The sequence below is a fragment of the Tachypleus tridentatus genome, chromosome 12 (genome assembly GCF_004210375.1).
Source record: "Tachypleus tridentatus isolate NWPU-2018 chromosome 12, ASM421037v1, whole genome shotgun sequence".
Lineage (NCBI taxonomy): Eukaryota > Metazoa > Arthropoda > Merostomata > Xiphosura > Limulidae > Tachypleus > Tachypleus tridentatus.
Window position 1 is genome coordinate 36088398 of NC_134836.1, and position 16183 is coordinate 36104580.

Consider the following 16183-nt stretch of genomic DNA (forward strand, 5'->3'; position numbering starts at 1 on the left):
ACTAATCTGAGTATTTTAATAAATAAATAAATAAAATTTTCAATGTTATTTTCTTTCATATTTGGTATTAAAAATGTCCAAATAATTTTAATTAATGCAAGGAAAATAAATCTTTGGATGTGCCTGTCTCTGAAGTATATAGACACTCGGCAATTACGAGAGAAACTTAATTTGGGAATTAGTTTAATAAAGTTTCTTAGTATGATGGCCTCGCATGAAAATCATACCAAGCGCCCATTCTCGCCGAGTCTTCTCTTGAAGGACCTGATCCATCAAACATAGTCCGATGTGAGAATGCCCAAGGGGATCTTCTCGAGGTTTCGTCAGCTGTCGAATACAATCCCCTTTCCCATAACCCTGGCATTTTTATCCAGGAATTTCTTCTGTCCTCATATGGTAGGCCTACCTTTTCATACGTTCTTCGATGGTAGGGTAACCAAGCAGGATTTCTAGTGAGCATGTCCCTTGACGAATTTCTTTCGTCCAAAAAAGCTCGATGAAAAGCTATCCAGGCATCTTTAATTGCAGCCTTTTCGTTTTGTAAGTGTGATTCTCCAAATGGTCCTTCATGAAAAGATCCGTGGTATCCCCTTCCTCTGGCTTCTGTCCATGGCGGACTTGGTTCCTCCCACATTCCTCGATAATAAGGTGACCAGAATTTCCTTCCTTCTTCTGGACATTGCGGATTTAAACCTTCAGGTATTGTTCTGTGATGATTTTTCCAAGCAGGAGCTCTATAATTATGGTTCATTGCACTTGGCCCATCGAATAATCCTCGATTGTAAGCTAACCAAGCTGCCTTTCTAGCAGCTTCTTCGTTGATTAAGTCGTTTCCAATGTATGTTCCTTTATACATATTTTAGCATAAATTCAGCACAAGTTACAATGAATGAAAAAGTGATGGAAGTCTAATTTAAAGGAACTCGGTATAATGCTATACAAAACTACAAATAAAGACTACTGTGTTCTATAATAACTTTAAAAAAATACTATTGCGTGTTAAGCTAAAATTTAGGTTACTGTTCAATAATTTTGTCACTATCAGAATGTTTGTGTAAGTTTGAACTTTAAACCATACGAAATTTAGAAGTCCGAGATAAGTTCAAACGATTTAGGTTTCACAAAACAACTCTGACACCACAAAGAGTATACGCGTTAAGAAATACAGAAAATGTTGCTACGAAACTGCTATCGCAACATTGTTCATAGTGTTACAGAAGAGTTTATATACCAGCAACTATTGTTAGAAGCTGTCAAACAACAAACCGTTTTTTCCAAGTAATTGAAGCATATTTCCAACAATGTTTTTTTTTCATTTGCAAAACTATATTCATAAAAAGGTCCTTTATACTATAGTCTATCTAAAGTTTAATTATAACTGTCTTAAAAGTATAACAGCGTATATAGTATTGTTGAAACCATGTGATGCATTTCGCGCAAACCTATACCAGGGCTATCTGAGCTAGCCGTCCCTAATTAGCAGTGAAAGACTAGAAGGCAGCAAATCATTATTACCCACAGTCAACGCTTAGGCTACCAACAAATAGTGGGACTGACAGTTATTATAATGCCGCTACGACGACCAAATTTGGTGGGGCGGGGATTAGAACCCGTGACCTGCAGATTGCGAGCTGAACTAGTTATTCACGTGGCATGGCCATGTCATGCCTTACGTCATGTTCTCTGTGTGATTCGTGGTGGCTCTTCAATTGTTAATAGTCTATATGTAGTTACAACCGAAAAAGGGCATAGTTCGAAACGTCACTTATTAATAAATTAAATGAATGACCAAAATGCAAGCCCGGCATGGCCAAAGTGAGTTAAGGCGTTCGATTCATAATCTGAGAGTTGCGGGTTCGAATCCCCTTCGCACCAAACCTGCCCGCCCTTTCAGCCGTAGGGGTGTTGTAATATTACGATCAATCCTAGTCGTTAGTAAAAGAGCAGCCCAAGAGTTGGTGGTAGGTGATGACAAGTCTTCCACAGCTAAACTTGGGACAAATAGCGTAGAGCCCGTGTGTAGCTTTGCGCGAAATTAAAAAAATAAAAAAATTAGCAACACTATAAACCCTTAACGTTTTATGTCCCTTGATTGTCGAAGCAGTCATTTTTTTTCACTTTCAACTCCAAAGATCTAGTATCTCACATAATAATACAGTATCATATTTTATTGTTGAAACAATAATAAAAAATACTATTTTAACTTTTAAATGCACAGTGGAATAACTTCGACATAACTTTAAACGAACGGCTACAAACTGTGGTGATAGTAGTAGACTGCTTCCGGTGTCGTATGATATTTTGAACAAAGAAATAAATAAATTTTATGGATGTTATGATCGTTCATTAGATGTTTCTACCATAAACACACATAGTGTCTTTGATTATTTTACAAGACTAGTGTGTGTGTGTGTATGTATAACTCGACATTTCTTAGGACTTCTTCACAAACTTATGCTGACAGACGCTGAGGCACAAGAAAGGTTCGTTATGAGTTTACGTAGATTAATTCTACTGGCCCAAACGTAGCTAAATAATAAAAGATATTCTAAGCTTTTATATCATGCAACATTTTTTCTCGTTTTGCAGTCTTTTTCTACAATGTGTTTACACATATAAAGCACAACACAGAATTGTTGTTTTTTCTTTTTCTTCTAGAAAAATACTATTATTCTTTCTACCTTTTAATGTTTACGTAATAAATTCAACAGTGTTTTATCAGTATTTTCCTCACCGTACGTCACATTGAACGTACTCAGTCAGAAGCTTTGTATTTTCTTATGTGTCAATGGTTCTTTCTGAATCGAATTCCGTTGTATCTGTGTGTGTGTGTTTTGTTATCGCAAAGCCACATCGGACTCTGTTTGTGTCCATCAAGGTAATCGAACCACTGATTTTAGCGTTTTAAATCCGTAGAAAACACTGTTCCAAAAGGGTATCAATTCCGTTATGACGAGAATTTTTTTACCTGGCGAAGGATGTCTGGCCGAAACGTCTCTCAAGGAAAAAAAAATTATAAAAAGTATAAATTTATTTTTATATTTTATCTCACAGTGGTTAATAATATATTGTTAAAACAATGTGTATGTAAGGTAATATTTAATTTATTGGTTCGTTTTGATTTCGCGCAAAGCTACCCGAGGACTATTTTCGCTAGACGTCCCTAATTTAACAGTGTAAGATTAGAGGGAAGGCAGCTAGTCATCTCCACCCACCGCCAACTCTTGGGCTACTCTTTTTCCAACGAATAGTGGTATTGACTGTGACATTGTAACGCACCCACGACTGAAAGGGTGAGCATGTTTGGTGCGACCGGGATTCGAACCGAACCCACGACCCTCAGATTACGAGTCGAACGCCTTAACCCACTTGTCCATTCCTGGGCCACAAAAGGCGCATATAAACGTGTTTTAGCAAACACCTTGTCAAACAACATATCAAAAGCTTATTAACGTTGGTAAGAAGGTCTAATACAAGTTCGTAGAATAACATTATATGTTTATTCATTCATAGTAAAGATAACAGTATGGTAAGTTAGCCTTAACAAAACTGAAGCAAAATACGTTCACCAGGTGGCCAGGTGGGTTCAGGCGTTCGATTCGTAATCTAAGGGTCGCGGGTTCAAAGCCCTGTCACACTAAACATGCTCGTCCTTTCAGTCGTGGGTGCGTTACAATGTCACAGTCAATACCACTATTCGTTGGAAAAGTGTAGCCCAAGAGTTGGCGGTGGGTGGAGATGACTAACTGGCTTCCCTCTAGTCTTACACTGCTAAATTAGTGACGGCTAGCGCAAATAGCATTCGTGTAGTTTTGCGAGAAATCCAAAACAAATGAATGATTTGTTTTCAGAATAGCCACAATGTTTCTATAACTGGGGCTATCATTCTGAAATACAGAAGTTATTTTTAATAGACATATTAAACTACTCTTGAGGTGAGCGTGCCTTGTAGTTACTATAAGAAAACTTATTACACTGAATAGGTGTAGTAAAGAGAAAATGTCAATCGCCACTATTCAGTTCTTCACATTTATTTAATATAGTTTGGTTTGAATTTCACCCAAAGCTACACGAGGGCTATCTGCGCTAGCCGTCCCTAATTTTGCAGTGAAGACTAAAGGGAAAGCAGCTAGTCATCACCACCCACCGTCAACTCTTGGACTACTCTTTTACAAACGAATAGTGGGATTGACCGTCACGGATGAAAGAGCGAGCATGTTTCGTGTGATGGCAATTCGAACCCGTGACACTGGGATTACGAGTCGAGTGCCTTAAACCACCTTTGTTATGTATTTGTTATAGACGTAACTTTTTACAATATCTCCCGCAACGTTTTTCTATGTTTGGGGAGGAGTTCTTCACTGAGTTTACAGCACGTGTCAAGTACAGCACATAATTCTTTCACAATATATGTACTATTTTTCTTTTAACTTTATTAATGTGTACGTTATAAATTCTGTATTTTTGTCACCATGTTCCATGTTGAACGTGTGTAATCGGAACCTATGTATCTTTTTTTTACATAAAGCCTGACTTTTATTTCTATTCATCTTCGGCATTTGCCTTTTGATTAAAACTGATTCTATGATTTTCCGGACAAAGTAACCTTTTTTATTAAAACTTATTCTGTGATTTTCCGAACAAGTAGCTAAGTTTCCTTCGTCCACATTCTGAACTTTATACTTTTTCAAGAATTCTGTCGGACAGTGATCTACCCATTTCATCTGTGTGTGTCACCCAATATTCTTTATATGTAAATTCATATACTACATTTTTAATTTGACATTTGCTTCTTACACCTTGCTCAGACATCCTTTTTCGTTGTTTGGCATTTCGTCTATTTCCAGTATGCTGCTTTAATTAATCTGGAATTTAAAGTTTTACCAGTTTTTTTTTTTTTTGTGAACAAATTTAATATGTAACTTAACGTTCCTCTCTTCATCGTTAAGTGGTGGATTATTCACATCGTAATATACAATTTATAGAATTTTTTTTTCTTTTGGCAAGAAATATTCTTATTAATATTTTTGGCTGAAATTAAACTCGTATCATGTTTTGAATATACTTCAGTGGATATTTTTCCATAGTTTTTAATTTTCTCTTTTTTTCAGTTTTCTTTTTCGTAATACCTTATTTTCTACGCGGTTAAGAAACTAAGTAATGTTTCGTTCTATTGCTTCAGTGTGATATGAACTGTAATATAGACTCGAATAGTTTTCTCTATACTATACAATCATCTTTCTATATATTTGACAGTGGTGTCAAATAATAGTAATTTTTATCAGTCATTAAATTTGTATCCCAGGACAGCTGGTATGGGTATTAACACACTTATTATAAAGTAGGGAACAACACTTCGACTTTCTAAGGCTAACTTTAGATTAACAAAGTGGGTCTCTCGCTATCGCGAGTTATTAAATATGCTAAAATTTAATAAGTGGTGTATTGTATTAAGAAACTTGTGGAAGCTTATTAGTAAATCAAAATCTGAATTACATATGCAAAATACATCGTATATAGAAGTTGTAATGGATATACTATCATTATGTTTAAGTTTAATACACATTTAGAAATGCATTGCGAAAATCATGCCTGTTCTATAAATTTGTAGAGGATTCTCGAGCTGAAGAAAACTAGTAGTTGCCAGTGTTGGTGTCATGTAAACTTTCGGGAAAATCGCCTTAAAGTTTATAAATCAACACGCCAAGAGAAGGTTGAATGATATTGTTGGGTCGTTACATTCGGAAACTATAATTGTGACAAACGCTTACTAATAGTAAAAACTACAGATATTTGACCAAGAACGTTTGTAGATTTTGAACATTACAAACTTTAGTGAATAAACTTAAGACGTTAGTATATCTAAGAACATTACATATTTTTATCTGGAAAACTCGCATGTGAAGAATACAGCTACCTGGCATTCCTGTCAGTGAAGTATATCTGTGTATCAACATAAAAGTAATTTGCACTTCGTAAACCGTTAACCAAGTATTCAGTTCCAAACCAGACAAGAGGACTTGTAAGTTTATAAAACTTTGTATATAAATCATTATCTGTAATAACCGTTATTATAAACCATATTTTTGTTTGTATATTAACATACCTGTGTTAAGAAAGTATATGAATATCGTTGACAAATATCATAAATTTAATACACATGACATTTAATTAACTTCTAAATTAAATGTCCGTTTTGGGACAGCGGAAAGTTTACAGATTTATAATGCTGAAATCAAAGGTTCGATCCCTCTTGGTGGACACAGCAGATAGCCCAATGTTACTTTGCTATTAGAAAATACACATACTCTAAATTAAAATTTCCGTCTATTTGAAATCATAACAGGTAACATAATAAATTGGAAACTCATCCGACATAAATTATAATACGTAACAAAGTATTCCAAATTATTAGGCTTACTCTATTTACATTAATTCTCTGATATGTTGGTTTTTGTTCGTTGTTTTTAACAAAATGCATGAATGTTACTGCAAAAACCACTGATACTCTATTTCCTACTGTAACTATTTTGATTTCACTAAAATGCTTCAAAGAATAAGACTGTCCTTGAACCACTCAGTTGTGATACTTTGAAGCAAAAAATGTAATTGATTTCTCAATTAGCATCTTCATGAGGTAATAATGAGGTTGAACACGATATATCGGACCCTTGCCAGGTCTTTTATAATCCATGTTGGCATGTTTGGTTGTGCTTTATCTGACAACCATGCATTTGGACAATGCTTTGCAGCTTAGTTTTCACTGCAAAAAGCTTGCTCTAAAGGCATTGTCTTAAACACAACCTTATTGTCTGCTTGCTTTTCATAAGTCATTTAGAATACGAAAATGATGGTTTCCAAATGCTTCTTTCAACAGTCCAACTTCAAAGAAACCTATAGATACTATCCATGGAAACTTGGCAGTATGTATTTGCACACAACAGTATGAATACTTGTTTCATTCTCCAGCTGGTGAAGTTTGTGACAGTTGAACAAATATATTATCGAAGTAATTCTCACTTGGTAAAAGATTTAGAATTTACAAGGTGAGACAACAAAAGGGTATGTAACAACCTGGGGCACCAGAACCATCCAGAATGAGACCTACAAGAAGCCATACTCTAGTAGCAACAAAGGCTGTTATGTACCATTTCTAAAAACAATACATTTTCAGTGGCACTACACAAACTACAGAACACCAAACATTGTTCAAATATAGTTTTGATAGCATTCTGCTTGATTGCAACTTTATATTGGCTGATTTATTTATTCAAAATTAATTTATTATAATGCATTCAACTGTCTGTATATTTTTTTTCTTATAGAAATTTATGGGTGAACTATTCTAGATCTATGGTAAAAAGAATAAAAGTAGTATCAAAGTTATATGAAGCTTTATTTATATAATTAAAATTTTAAATCAAATAATAGAATATTAGAACTATATGGTAAACCAAAAGATCATAAATCTTACACATAACTTAGACCAATAATATCTACTTGCAACTCTCTAATTGAAACCATGTCATGGATCCTCAAAATACTCTCATTTATTAGTTATGTACTTCCACACATATAAAGTGCCTGCTATTTCATTCAACAAATTAGGGGAAATTGTGAAGTCATTCTTACAGCTATTAAGTTACACAAAACACCTTACATACCTCAGCATATGCCTCTATGTCAGGGGGCCACACACATTAGAGGTACTCCTCATTATGCCCAAATGTACAATGAACTTACAGATACATAATGAGAGAACTTTTAGTTTCATCCTGTTGTACTTAACTTTGGAAAACTCATTGTGCTTGCATATTAATTATTACTGTAACATTCTTCTATCAAAACCAACTGTTAACAATACTCAAATGAATACTATAATTTTCTTTCCACTATATATTAACATATTTACAATGTCATAAAAACCTGAAAAATGTTCCTGTTCACACATAGATTTACAAATTAAAAAATACATTGTTTAAAATGCCTATGTATTGAAATGTAATTTTAATTAATTTTTCATTTAAGATTGATGAAATAGCTTTTAAGATTCTAATCTAATGCAAAAATTTTAATCAGAGTACCCATCTTTAAAATATTTCAGATTTAAAAAGATAAGCTTAGTGTTTACTTCAAAATGGTTTCATGAGAAAGTCATGTCTTTCTTTTTGCATAATCACATATTTGAATTTGTTAAGCAGTTTCTCAGATTTTACTACCAAACTTTAACACAGTCTGAGAAAAAGGCTTAAAATAAATTTGTTTCAAATCTCTATCTTCTCAATCATACTATAAAATAACAATAAATTATTGATCCTAATTAATCATTACACTTTGATTAATGAGTGTACTTCATTACTGATAAGTCCATTTATTAAAGTAACTAGATGTAACTGAGACTTTCTTAAAAGTTTTATTAAGTGTCACCTACATTTTTGCCACTGCAATTTCCTTAGTTTTCATTTCAATTAATTTTTTTGACAAAATAAGTCAGTGATAAATGTATTATACAAAAACACTCTCTTTCACTTAGAATCAAAGTTATCAAAATGATCCTTCAATGAACATAACATCTGTACTATAACCTATATCCTACAAACCACATATTCAGAAGTTCAAAACTTAATAATTTGACAAGCTTGTTTTCAAAGTTCCACTAGTTTATTGTTGTAAGAGTGACATTAAATTCCAAATCTTGGTATACTGAGTAATCATGTGCTAAAACAAAGTAAGAAAACTTAATAAATTAAAATTCTGTCACTAAATAAGTCTTACAACAAATGATAAATCTTACTACATTATAATTTTTAGGATATACAACACCAAAACACGGAACTGAATCTGAAAAAATTAAAATCAATGCATTATAAACATAAGAATTCAAATGTCAATGCATTATATTTCTTAAATTATACAGCATATTTTAAACAAGTTAATAAACCTCTCCAAATCAAAATGGAATTTAAACACTCAAGAAGAAACTATATCACTACTACAATATTCTGTGAATTCATACGTAATTTATTCAGATTCAGACAAGAAAGTAAAATATTAGGTCTTATACAGATGACATGATATAATAACATCTTAAAAGTGAAGAAATCTTACAAGGTTTCAACTACCAAAAACATTTTATTATTACTTGTGTTTATACACACAAAAAACCGATTAATACACTTTACAGCATTTGTATAATAAGCATTTACAAATCTAGGATTTAAATGTAACACAATTCTCAAGTATTATAAAGAATAGGATTTTTGTGAGCTAGAACACTGGTGATTTTGGACATATTTCAAAATATTTTCTCTGATCATTTTCCAAGTTTTAAATATCTAAATTCAAAGATAGTGATTTCAAATTGTAGTTGAGATCCATATGACATCTTAACTAGAGGTTATTTAAATATCAGGCATTCTACAAGGAAAAAAAAATATGTAAACTGAGCAACTGTTGCTAAGTTACCTACTTAGTTCATCAAGAATACTTGATGACAGTTTCATCTTTTAAGCAAAGAAATAAAAAAGATGATTAGTTACAACTACTTTTCATTTACACCATTAAAAATACAGAGAATAAAGATATTTCATCGAAACTGTGAACTATCATTTTCATTTTTCCTCCATAAAGAAAAATTACATTTACCTACACAGAGGTTTATTTTTAGTAGCTTGACAATTCTGGTTTAAATGTTTCTCAAGAGCTCCATTCACAATATCAAACAGAGTAGAGCTTTTGATAAAAGTTTAAAGCTGAAATATTCTACAGCCAATATAATAATTTGATATTTCTCTAATTAAAAGATGTTTTATTTATCAGGAAAATGAAAACAAAATACTAATTACATTTCAGTAACTACCATAATTTGTAAAAAAATCAACGATGCTACCCAAAAACAAAACAAACCTTTTAACCCATAATTATTAATTACCCAGAGCATTAATTATTAATTAATACCCAGGGCACAATTATTAATTTATGTCATTTAACAAATAAATACAGTTTTCCAACTGAACTATTTAAATCACCTAACATGAAACACAATTCACTTATTGCATAGTTTTGCTCGTGCACTTTTGAATATGCATAACCTAAACATGCAGTTTGATGAATTTACAAAAGCTTAATATCTTCAAAAATATGAATTAAAAAAATGTAACAATAGTGGTGGTTAAGAATTTAAAATCTAAAAAAATAAATTTAAAAGTCAGACATTTCAAAATACCTACAAAATAAAATGTCATATAGCTAATTCATACTTTTAATAAAACATTATGTCACAACATACATGAAATAATTTGACCTTTATCCAACAATACTGTATGAATTACTCACATGTACAATATATACTTTTTTCAATCTTGCAATAAAATACATATCCACACTACAAATACATAAAAAAGTAAGCATCTAGAATCAGCATGTTCATAACATTTACAGACTAGGGTATAAAATTATAATTTAACAAATAAAATGTAAAATCTAATATTTATGTAAAGAAATTAACAAATAACCTGGCATAAACAAAAGTTGATATTAAAACAAGAAACATATGGTATCTAAAAAGTGCAAAAAAACTTAACTGTTTGAACTATGAAGGCAGTGGCATTCTTATGAAATAACTGATCGTTACATAATACAATTCCTAATATTAAAACTCTAAAAGTAGAGTAGTCTCAAATATTTTTTTCTTTCTAAATAGCCTAAATGATCTTTCATGCATGTATAAACAGGCAGCTAGAGCAAAAGTTTATCAAAAATAGCATTTTTCTTAAAGACTTTGTTTTCAAGTACCTTAAAAATGGTTTCATTATCCACAGACACATTTAACTATTTATAATCAAAATCTGTTATTTGTGTGGGGTTGTTCTACCTCGGGAATGAGGACCTGCAAAGAAAAATATGGTACAATATTTTATAAACCATTAATAGAAATCATTTGAATGGAAAGCATATCAAGGTGACAGTAACTGATATTTGTATTTATGTTATGAAAGATTATTAGTTTCATTTCATCTTATTACGTTGCTTGTTACATTGCATAATTTTATGCATACAGCTCATCTAACATAGCCTCAAACATGTCAATGAAAGAATTTGTAAACAGTACAAAAATATCAAAGAATGAGAATCTCATTCTTAATATCAGAGAAATAATTTAGTCTTGAATGTGGCATAATTAGTTATAGGGAGATACTTATGGTTCAAAATATTTACTGTTTTTTTTTAAGTAAAAATGACATCACATTAGAGATTAAAAATAATAATTATCTTATTTTACATATTTACTGAAAATTTAATTTTGTTAATGTACCACATTTTTCATAGCAATTCAGTATGAAAGTAACAATTGATTTACATACTTGGCCTAATGGTGGCTTAATGGTAAAGGTTGAAGGCTTATGATGCTAGAAATTGGTGTTTGATATCTATGGTGACACAGTGTACATAACTCATTTTATAATTTTGCCCTCAGAAACAAATAAATAGTTTACTTTTGTCTTTAAATTTCATTAAACAAATAAACATATTCTTGTAGCAATATATTTACTGAACTCAAACCTAGTCAACTCAATCTTTCAATACTATGGACAAGTGGTTTAATCAATTAGGTTTATTTCACCCAAGACAAACTGTCTATATCATGATGTTTACCAAAAAGGTATAATTTGAATGCCAGCTCTTGTTAATAAATATACATTTTCTTAGGTAATCAGAAATTTCTAAACAGTTTTTATATCCAGTTCATCACAAAGTTTGATTTAAATTAAATATTAGAAATTAATTATCTGACAAAATATCAGTAATCTTAGAAAAATAATCATATTATGTATCAAATTGATAAATCCTGGTCTATTTTAAGAAATTATATTTGGACAAACAAACTCACAAAGACATATGTAACTATTTAATAAAAGAAGAGAACCCATACTAAGGAAAAAATGCAACTAAAATATATTTGTAGCAGTCTATGAAATGAAATGAAGCTAAATTATTGCAAAGTAAAGCAAATATAAAGTTATAACAAAGCCAAAGTAAGATAGCAGTTTTAAACAAATTCTGTTTAAGAAAGTCCATAACAATTGTATTTAGTGTAATACTCATTTAGAAAATTACACTTGGGTTAAGCATGGTGTGAAATGCTTTGCTAATAAGAAAAACTAAAGTTGGAATCAAAGCCATTTGTCATGTAATGACAAGAACATTGTGCCATTGTGAAGCATACTTGTTGCATTAATAAGTTTGACTAAGTAGAAAAACAAGTAAGATGATTCTGAATGGAAAAGTCAACATGCAATCTGGACTTCAAAGGCTTTTCTAATGATATGAGATTTGTGGAATTTTTTTAAAAATTTGCAAGAAAAATTCAGGACAAACAAATACAAACATATTATATTTATACAAATTAATCTGAAAAAGAGAGATTTATTTGTTAAGCAGTGTCACTGGTTCTAAGTCTGTCCAGTATCAGCTTTCATTTCTTCATATTAATTTCAAATAGTCAAAAGGATACCATTTCTCCCATCAGCTTAAAGATGGTTATACTTTTTTAAATGACTTATCTCTCTTTTATGTTCTGTGAAACTAAAAAGTAAGAGTTAATCCAGAAATTTTAATAAGTGTTTGACAAAAAATATTTTGGGGAAAAATTATAAAATTATTCAGTAATTACATCAACAAATAAAAGTTTGCTGATCAAAATTTCGTAGTTCTTCAAATTCTGGCATAATTTTCGAGTTTTGACTGGAAGTTTTTCAAATGCTTGCTATCATTTTAAAGTCCATAGATGAGAGTTTTGCTTGCCAAACTAGTTTTTTTATGACACACCACACAAATATTCCTATAGTTTCATTATTTACTACTTGCTTGTCATATTGAAATTGTGAGAAAATACAGAAACAATTTTCTGTGAAGAAAGTATTGTATGAATGAGTAAAAGGATTATATTAACAGCTATGATATTACAGCAAATCTATGTTTGTGTTTCAGGCATGCTAGGAGCTACTCAACAATAACATATGGTAAATCTACATTTTTATTCTTTAAGTTAGATCACATGTGAATGTGAAATATGATTAATTCCTAACAATTTTACTGTGGAATATCCTGCTTGTTAAATAAAATTTGGCACCAATGTTATTCATATCTATTCTCTAATTATTTCAAAAAGAAATGTTGATGTTTGACTACATGCACAGATTTTCAGACACAGAGGATGAAGCATCCACCATAAACCAGAGACAAACAAACAATCAGACAGACACCACTCTTCAGAATACATGTACAATAATTTTTCATATTCCAAGTAAAAGACAAGAGTTCCATGTTTTAACCTGGTCCTCCTAAACAGTGTAGAAGTAATGAATAATGAAAAGGGTTGACTGTAAAAAATGGCAAAATAATTTAAAGAAGAATGTAAGTTTTAGCATGCGAGGGATACTGTGGCTAATGAATACTTTCAGAAAGTTAAAAACAGTACTAACATGGCTAGTAGCAATGAATTTAATTATAATGAGCATGTTCTAATAAGAACAAATTTTAACTGTCACCTTAAACAGATAAGGAAAATAAGGGAAAGATAACAAAACAAAGAGATAGGGATGGTAATTGAAAAGCATGAAAATGTTATTGTTATAGGCAAGTCTTTAATACAGCATATCGATGGGCTACTCTATACAAATAAATAAGAAAAAAAGAATTAGTTTGTGCTATCTCAGGGCAATAATGGAGGATATAATTGACAAACCAAATGATATTGTAAAGGGTGACATAGGGACTAATGATGTAGATAAGGAAAGGTCAGATGAGCTAACTGATGAGCACAAGACACTGCAAAAGGCATTAAAAAAAAAAAGATCCATAATATCTTAATTCTGCCAGGAATACTGCCAAGACATAACTGTGGTAATGAAAGTATAATTAGGTTACTAGGGCTGAATGCTAAGCTTAGATTAGTATGCCAGAATAAGAAGGTTAGCTGAATGAATTTTTGAGATCAGTTCAATGAGAAAAGGGAGTTTTCTAAAATGGTTAGTTTACACTTAAACTGGGTATAGGCTGATTTGTTTTCAAAAGCTATTAACTGTAACAGCAACTTTACGTTAGGTATAGACATTGGTGAGGTTGAAATAATAAAGAAAAAGTAACATATAGAGAAATGTAGAGTGTAAGAACAAATTACAAGAATTATTTGCTGCAAACTGTGTATGTGAATTAGCTAAATATATTAAACAAATGCAAAAAGATATTAAAAAGAAATTCTGAAATATTTAAGAAGGAATGTTCCTTATAGAAAAATAAAGGGTGGCTCACAAAAAGTATAAAGGATAAAATTATAGAAAAGAATTATAATATAAAAATTTTAAATTGCATGCAATGATGAGAATGGGCAAGATAATATTTACCCCAAGGGTTTAAAGGATGTTAAGGCATGAATATAAGAGTTAATTACTACTGTTGTTTTTTTTTTGTGAGTCCTTGAATAGTGTGTAGGTAACAGAAAAGTGGAAGTTGACTAATGTTACTTATCTTCTCAAAGAGGGTAATAGAATATGTATTAGTAATTATAAATCTATTAGTCTTATATCAGTTGTGAAAAAAAGAAAAACTGAGAAAAGATGCTTTACAAAGTCTCTTATCAAAGTTTAAATTTTGTTGGACAGTCAGCATGGTTCATTAGAGAACAAGTTTACCTTACAACTCTTTTGACATTTTTTGATGAGGTTAATATTCATATAGATAGAAGCAAGTAAAAATGTATTAATCTGGTGCATCTGAATAAAAGGATAAAAGGAATAGAGGGTTATTACAAATGGAGTTCAGTTGGGCTGAATTTGTGTAACAATTGGGGTACCTCACACTCAGTGTTAGGACTTTTACTATTTTTAATTGACATAAATAACATTTACAAAGAAATGGTCAAAAACTATTTACATTTGTTAATGGTATTAAAAGTTATGGATGTTATTAGTTCTGAGGAGGATGCTGTTGCTTTATAACAGAATTTGGCTTAATTCATGAGTTGAGCAAATAAATATAAAATGGCTTTTAATTATAATAAATGTAATACCACAGTTTGAATTGTAAGTATAATATTTGATGAGAATAACCTCAACAGTGGCATAGAATAAAAATATCATGGTGTTTTGGTTGATCAGTCTTAAGAGGAATGTAATGTTACTCGTGGTAGGACAAATAAGATTTTTGATTGTAAATACAGAAATTTTTTATGCAAGAGTAAAGAACATATAATTCCATTGTATAGTACTCTGTTCAGTCTTAGGCTCTTTACCTTATATGAAAACTGAATTATTGGGAAAGGTTCAGAGGAGGACTACTAGGATGATATCTGGGATAAAAAAGTTATCATTGGAGGATAGGTTAATATATTTGAAAATTGTTCAAATAAATATTAGAAGGAATCTGACTGAGGAGTTTAATATTCAAAATTGAAAACAGAATTGACAGTTTTGATGTTTATAAAGTAGGAATCACCTTCAGTTTAGACAGCTTTGTTTTACTAACAGAGTAATTTAGCCTTTGGAATGAATTGCTTTTAGAAGTGGTAGATGTAATTAATTTAAGGAAAGGCTTGATAAGTAGTTGAATGATAAGGACTGGTTTGAGTGTTTTATTTTAAAATTCAATATAGTGATATAGTGGATGGGACAGCCTAGATAAACAAACTGGTTTTTTGTCCATATATATATGTGTGTGTGTGTGTGTGTGTATGGCTTTAGAACTATTCTAAAGCAACTGTTGCTTCTTACAAAAGAAGTGAAAAACCACATCCTTTGTAATGCATGTAACTACAGAGAGGCATTTCAAATTCATTTACATTATACATGTAAACTTCAAACTGGAAAGGCTCAGCTAATCAAATATTTGAAACTAACTTTCAATCATAAAGACTGTTTACATTTGAAACTGAAAAACAAATGTTTAATTTATACAATTAAGTTTCAACACGACTTAACATCTAAAACTTTTCTTGGATAGCCAATTCTTCCAACACAGTACTATTACAACAACAAGAATATTAACAATTATGAGTTTTAAAATGAAGTAGAGATCCTATTATATTTTTTTTGATAAAAGTATTATGAATGGGGTGTAAAAGTTACATTTTTTCTGCTGCCCTTCATTGAACTCAAATTTAATTTTTTACTAAAAAGAAAAATCC

At 31.0% G+C, this 16183-nt stretch overlaps 1 protein-coding gene across 5 annotated transcripts in view; it reads right to left on the reverse strand.

The window, feature by feature from the left end:
* Nucleotides 1-9112: 9112 nt before the first annotated feature.
* Nucleotides 9113-16183, reverse strand: part of LOC143235836 (lisH domain-containing protein ARMC9-like) — a 71362-nt gene continuing 64291 nt past the window's right edge. For 4 of the 5 annotated variants that reach the window (XM_076474063.1, XM_076474066.1, XM_076474064.1 and 1 more), the window contains one exon: nt 9113-10888. In XM_076474063.1, coding sequence (XP_076330178.1) covers nt 10851-10888 — 38 coding nt within the window. In that variant the 3' untranslated portion in view covers nt 9113-10850. The remainder of the gene's footprint in view (nt 10889-16183) is intronic. The other variant, XM_076474062.1, reaches the window with a different exon arrangement.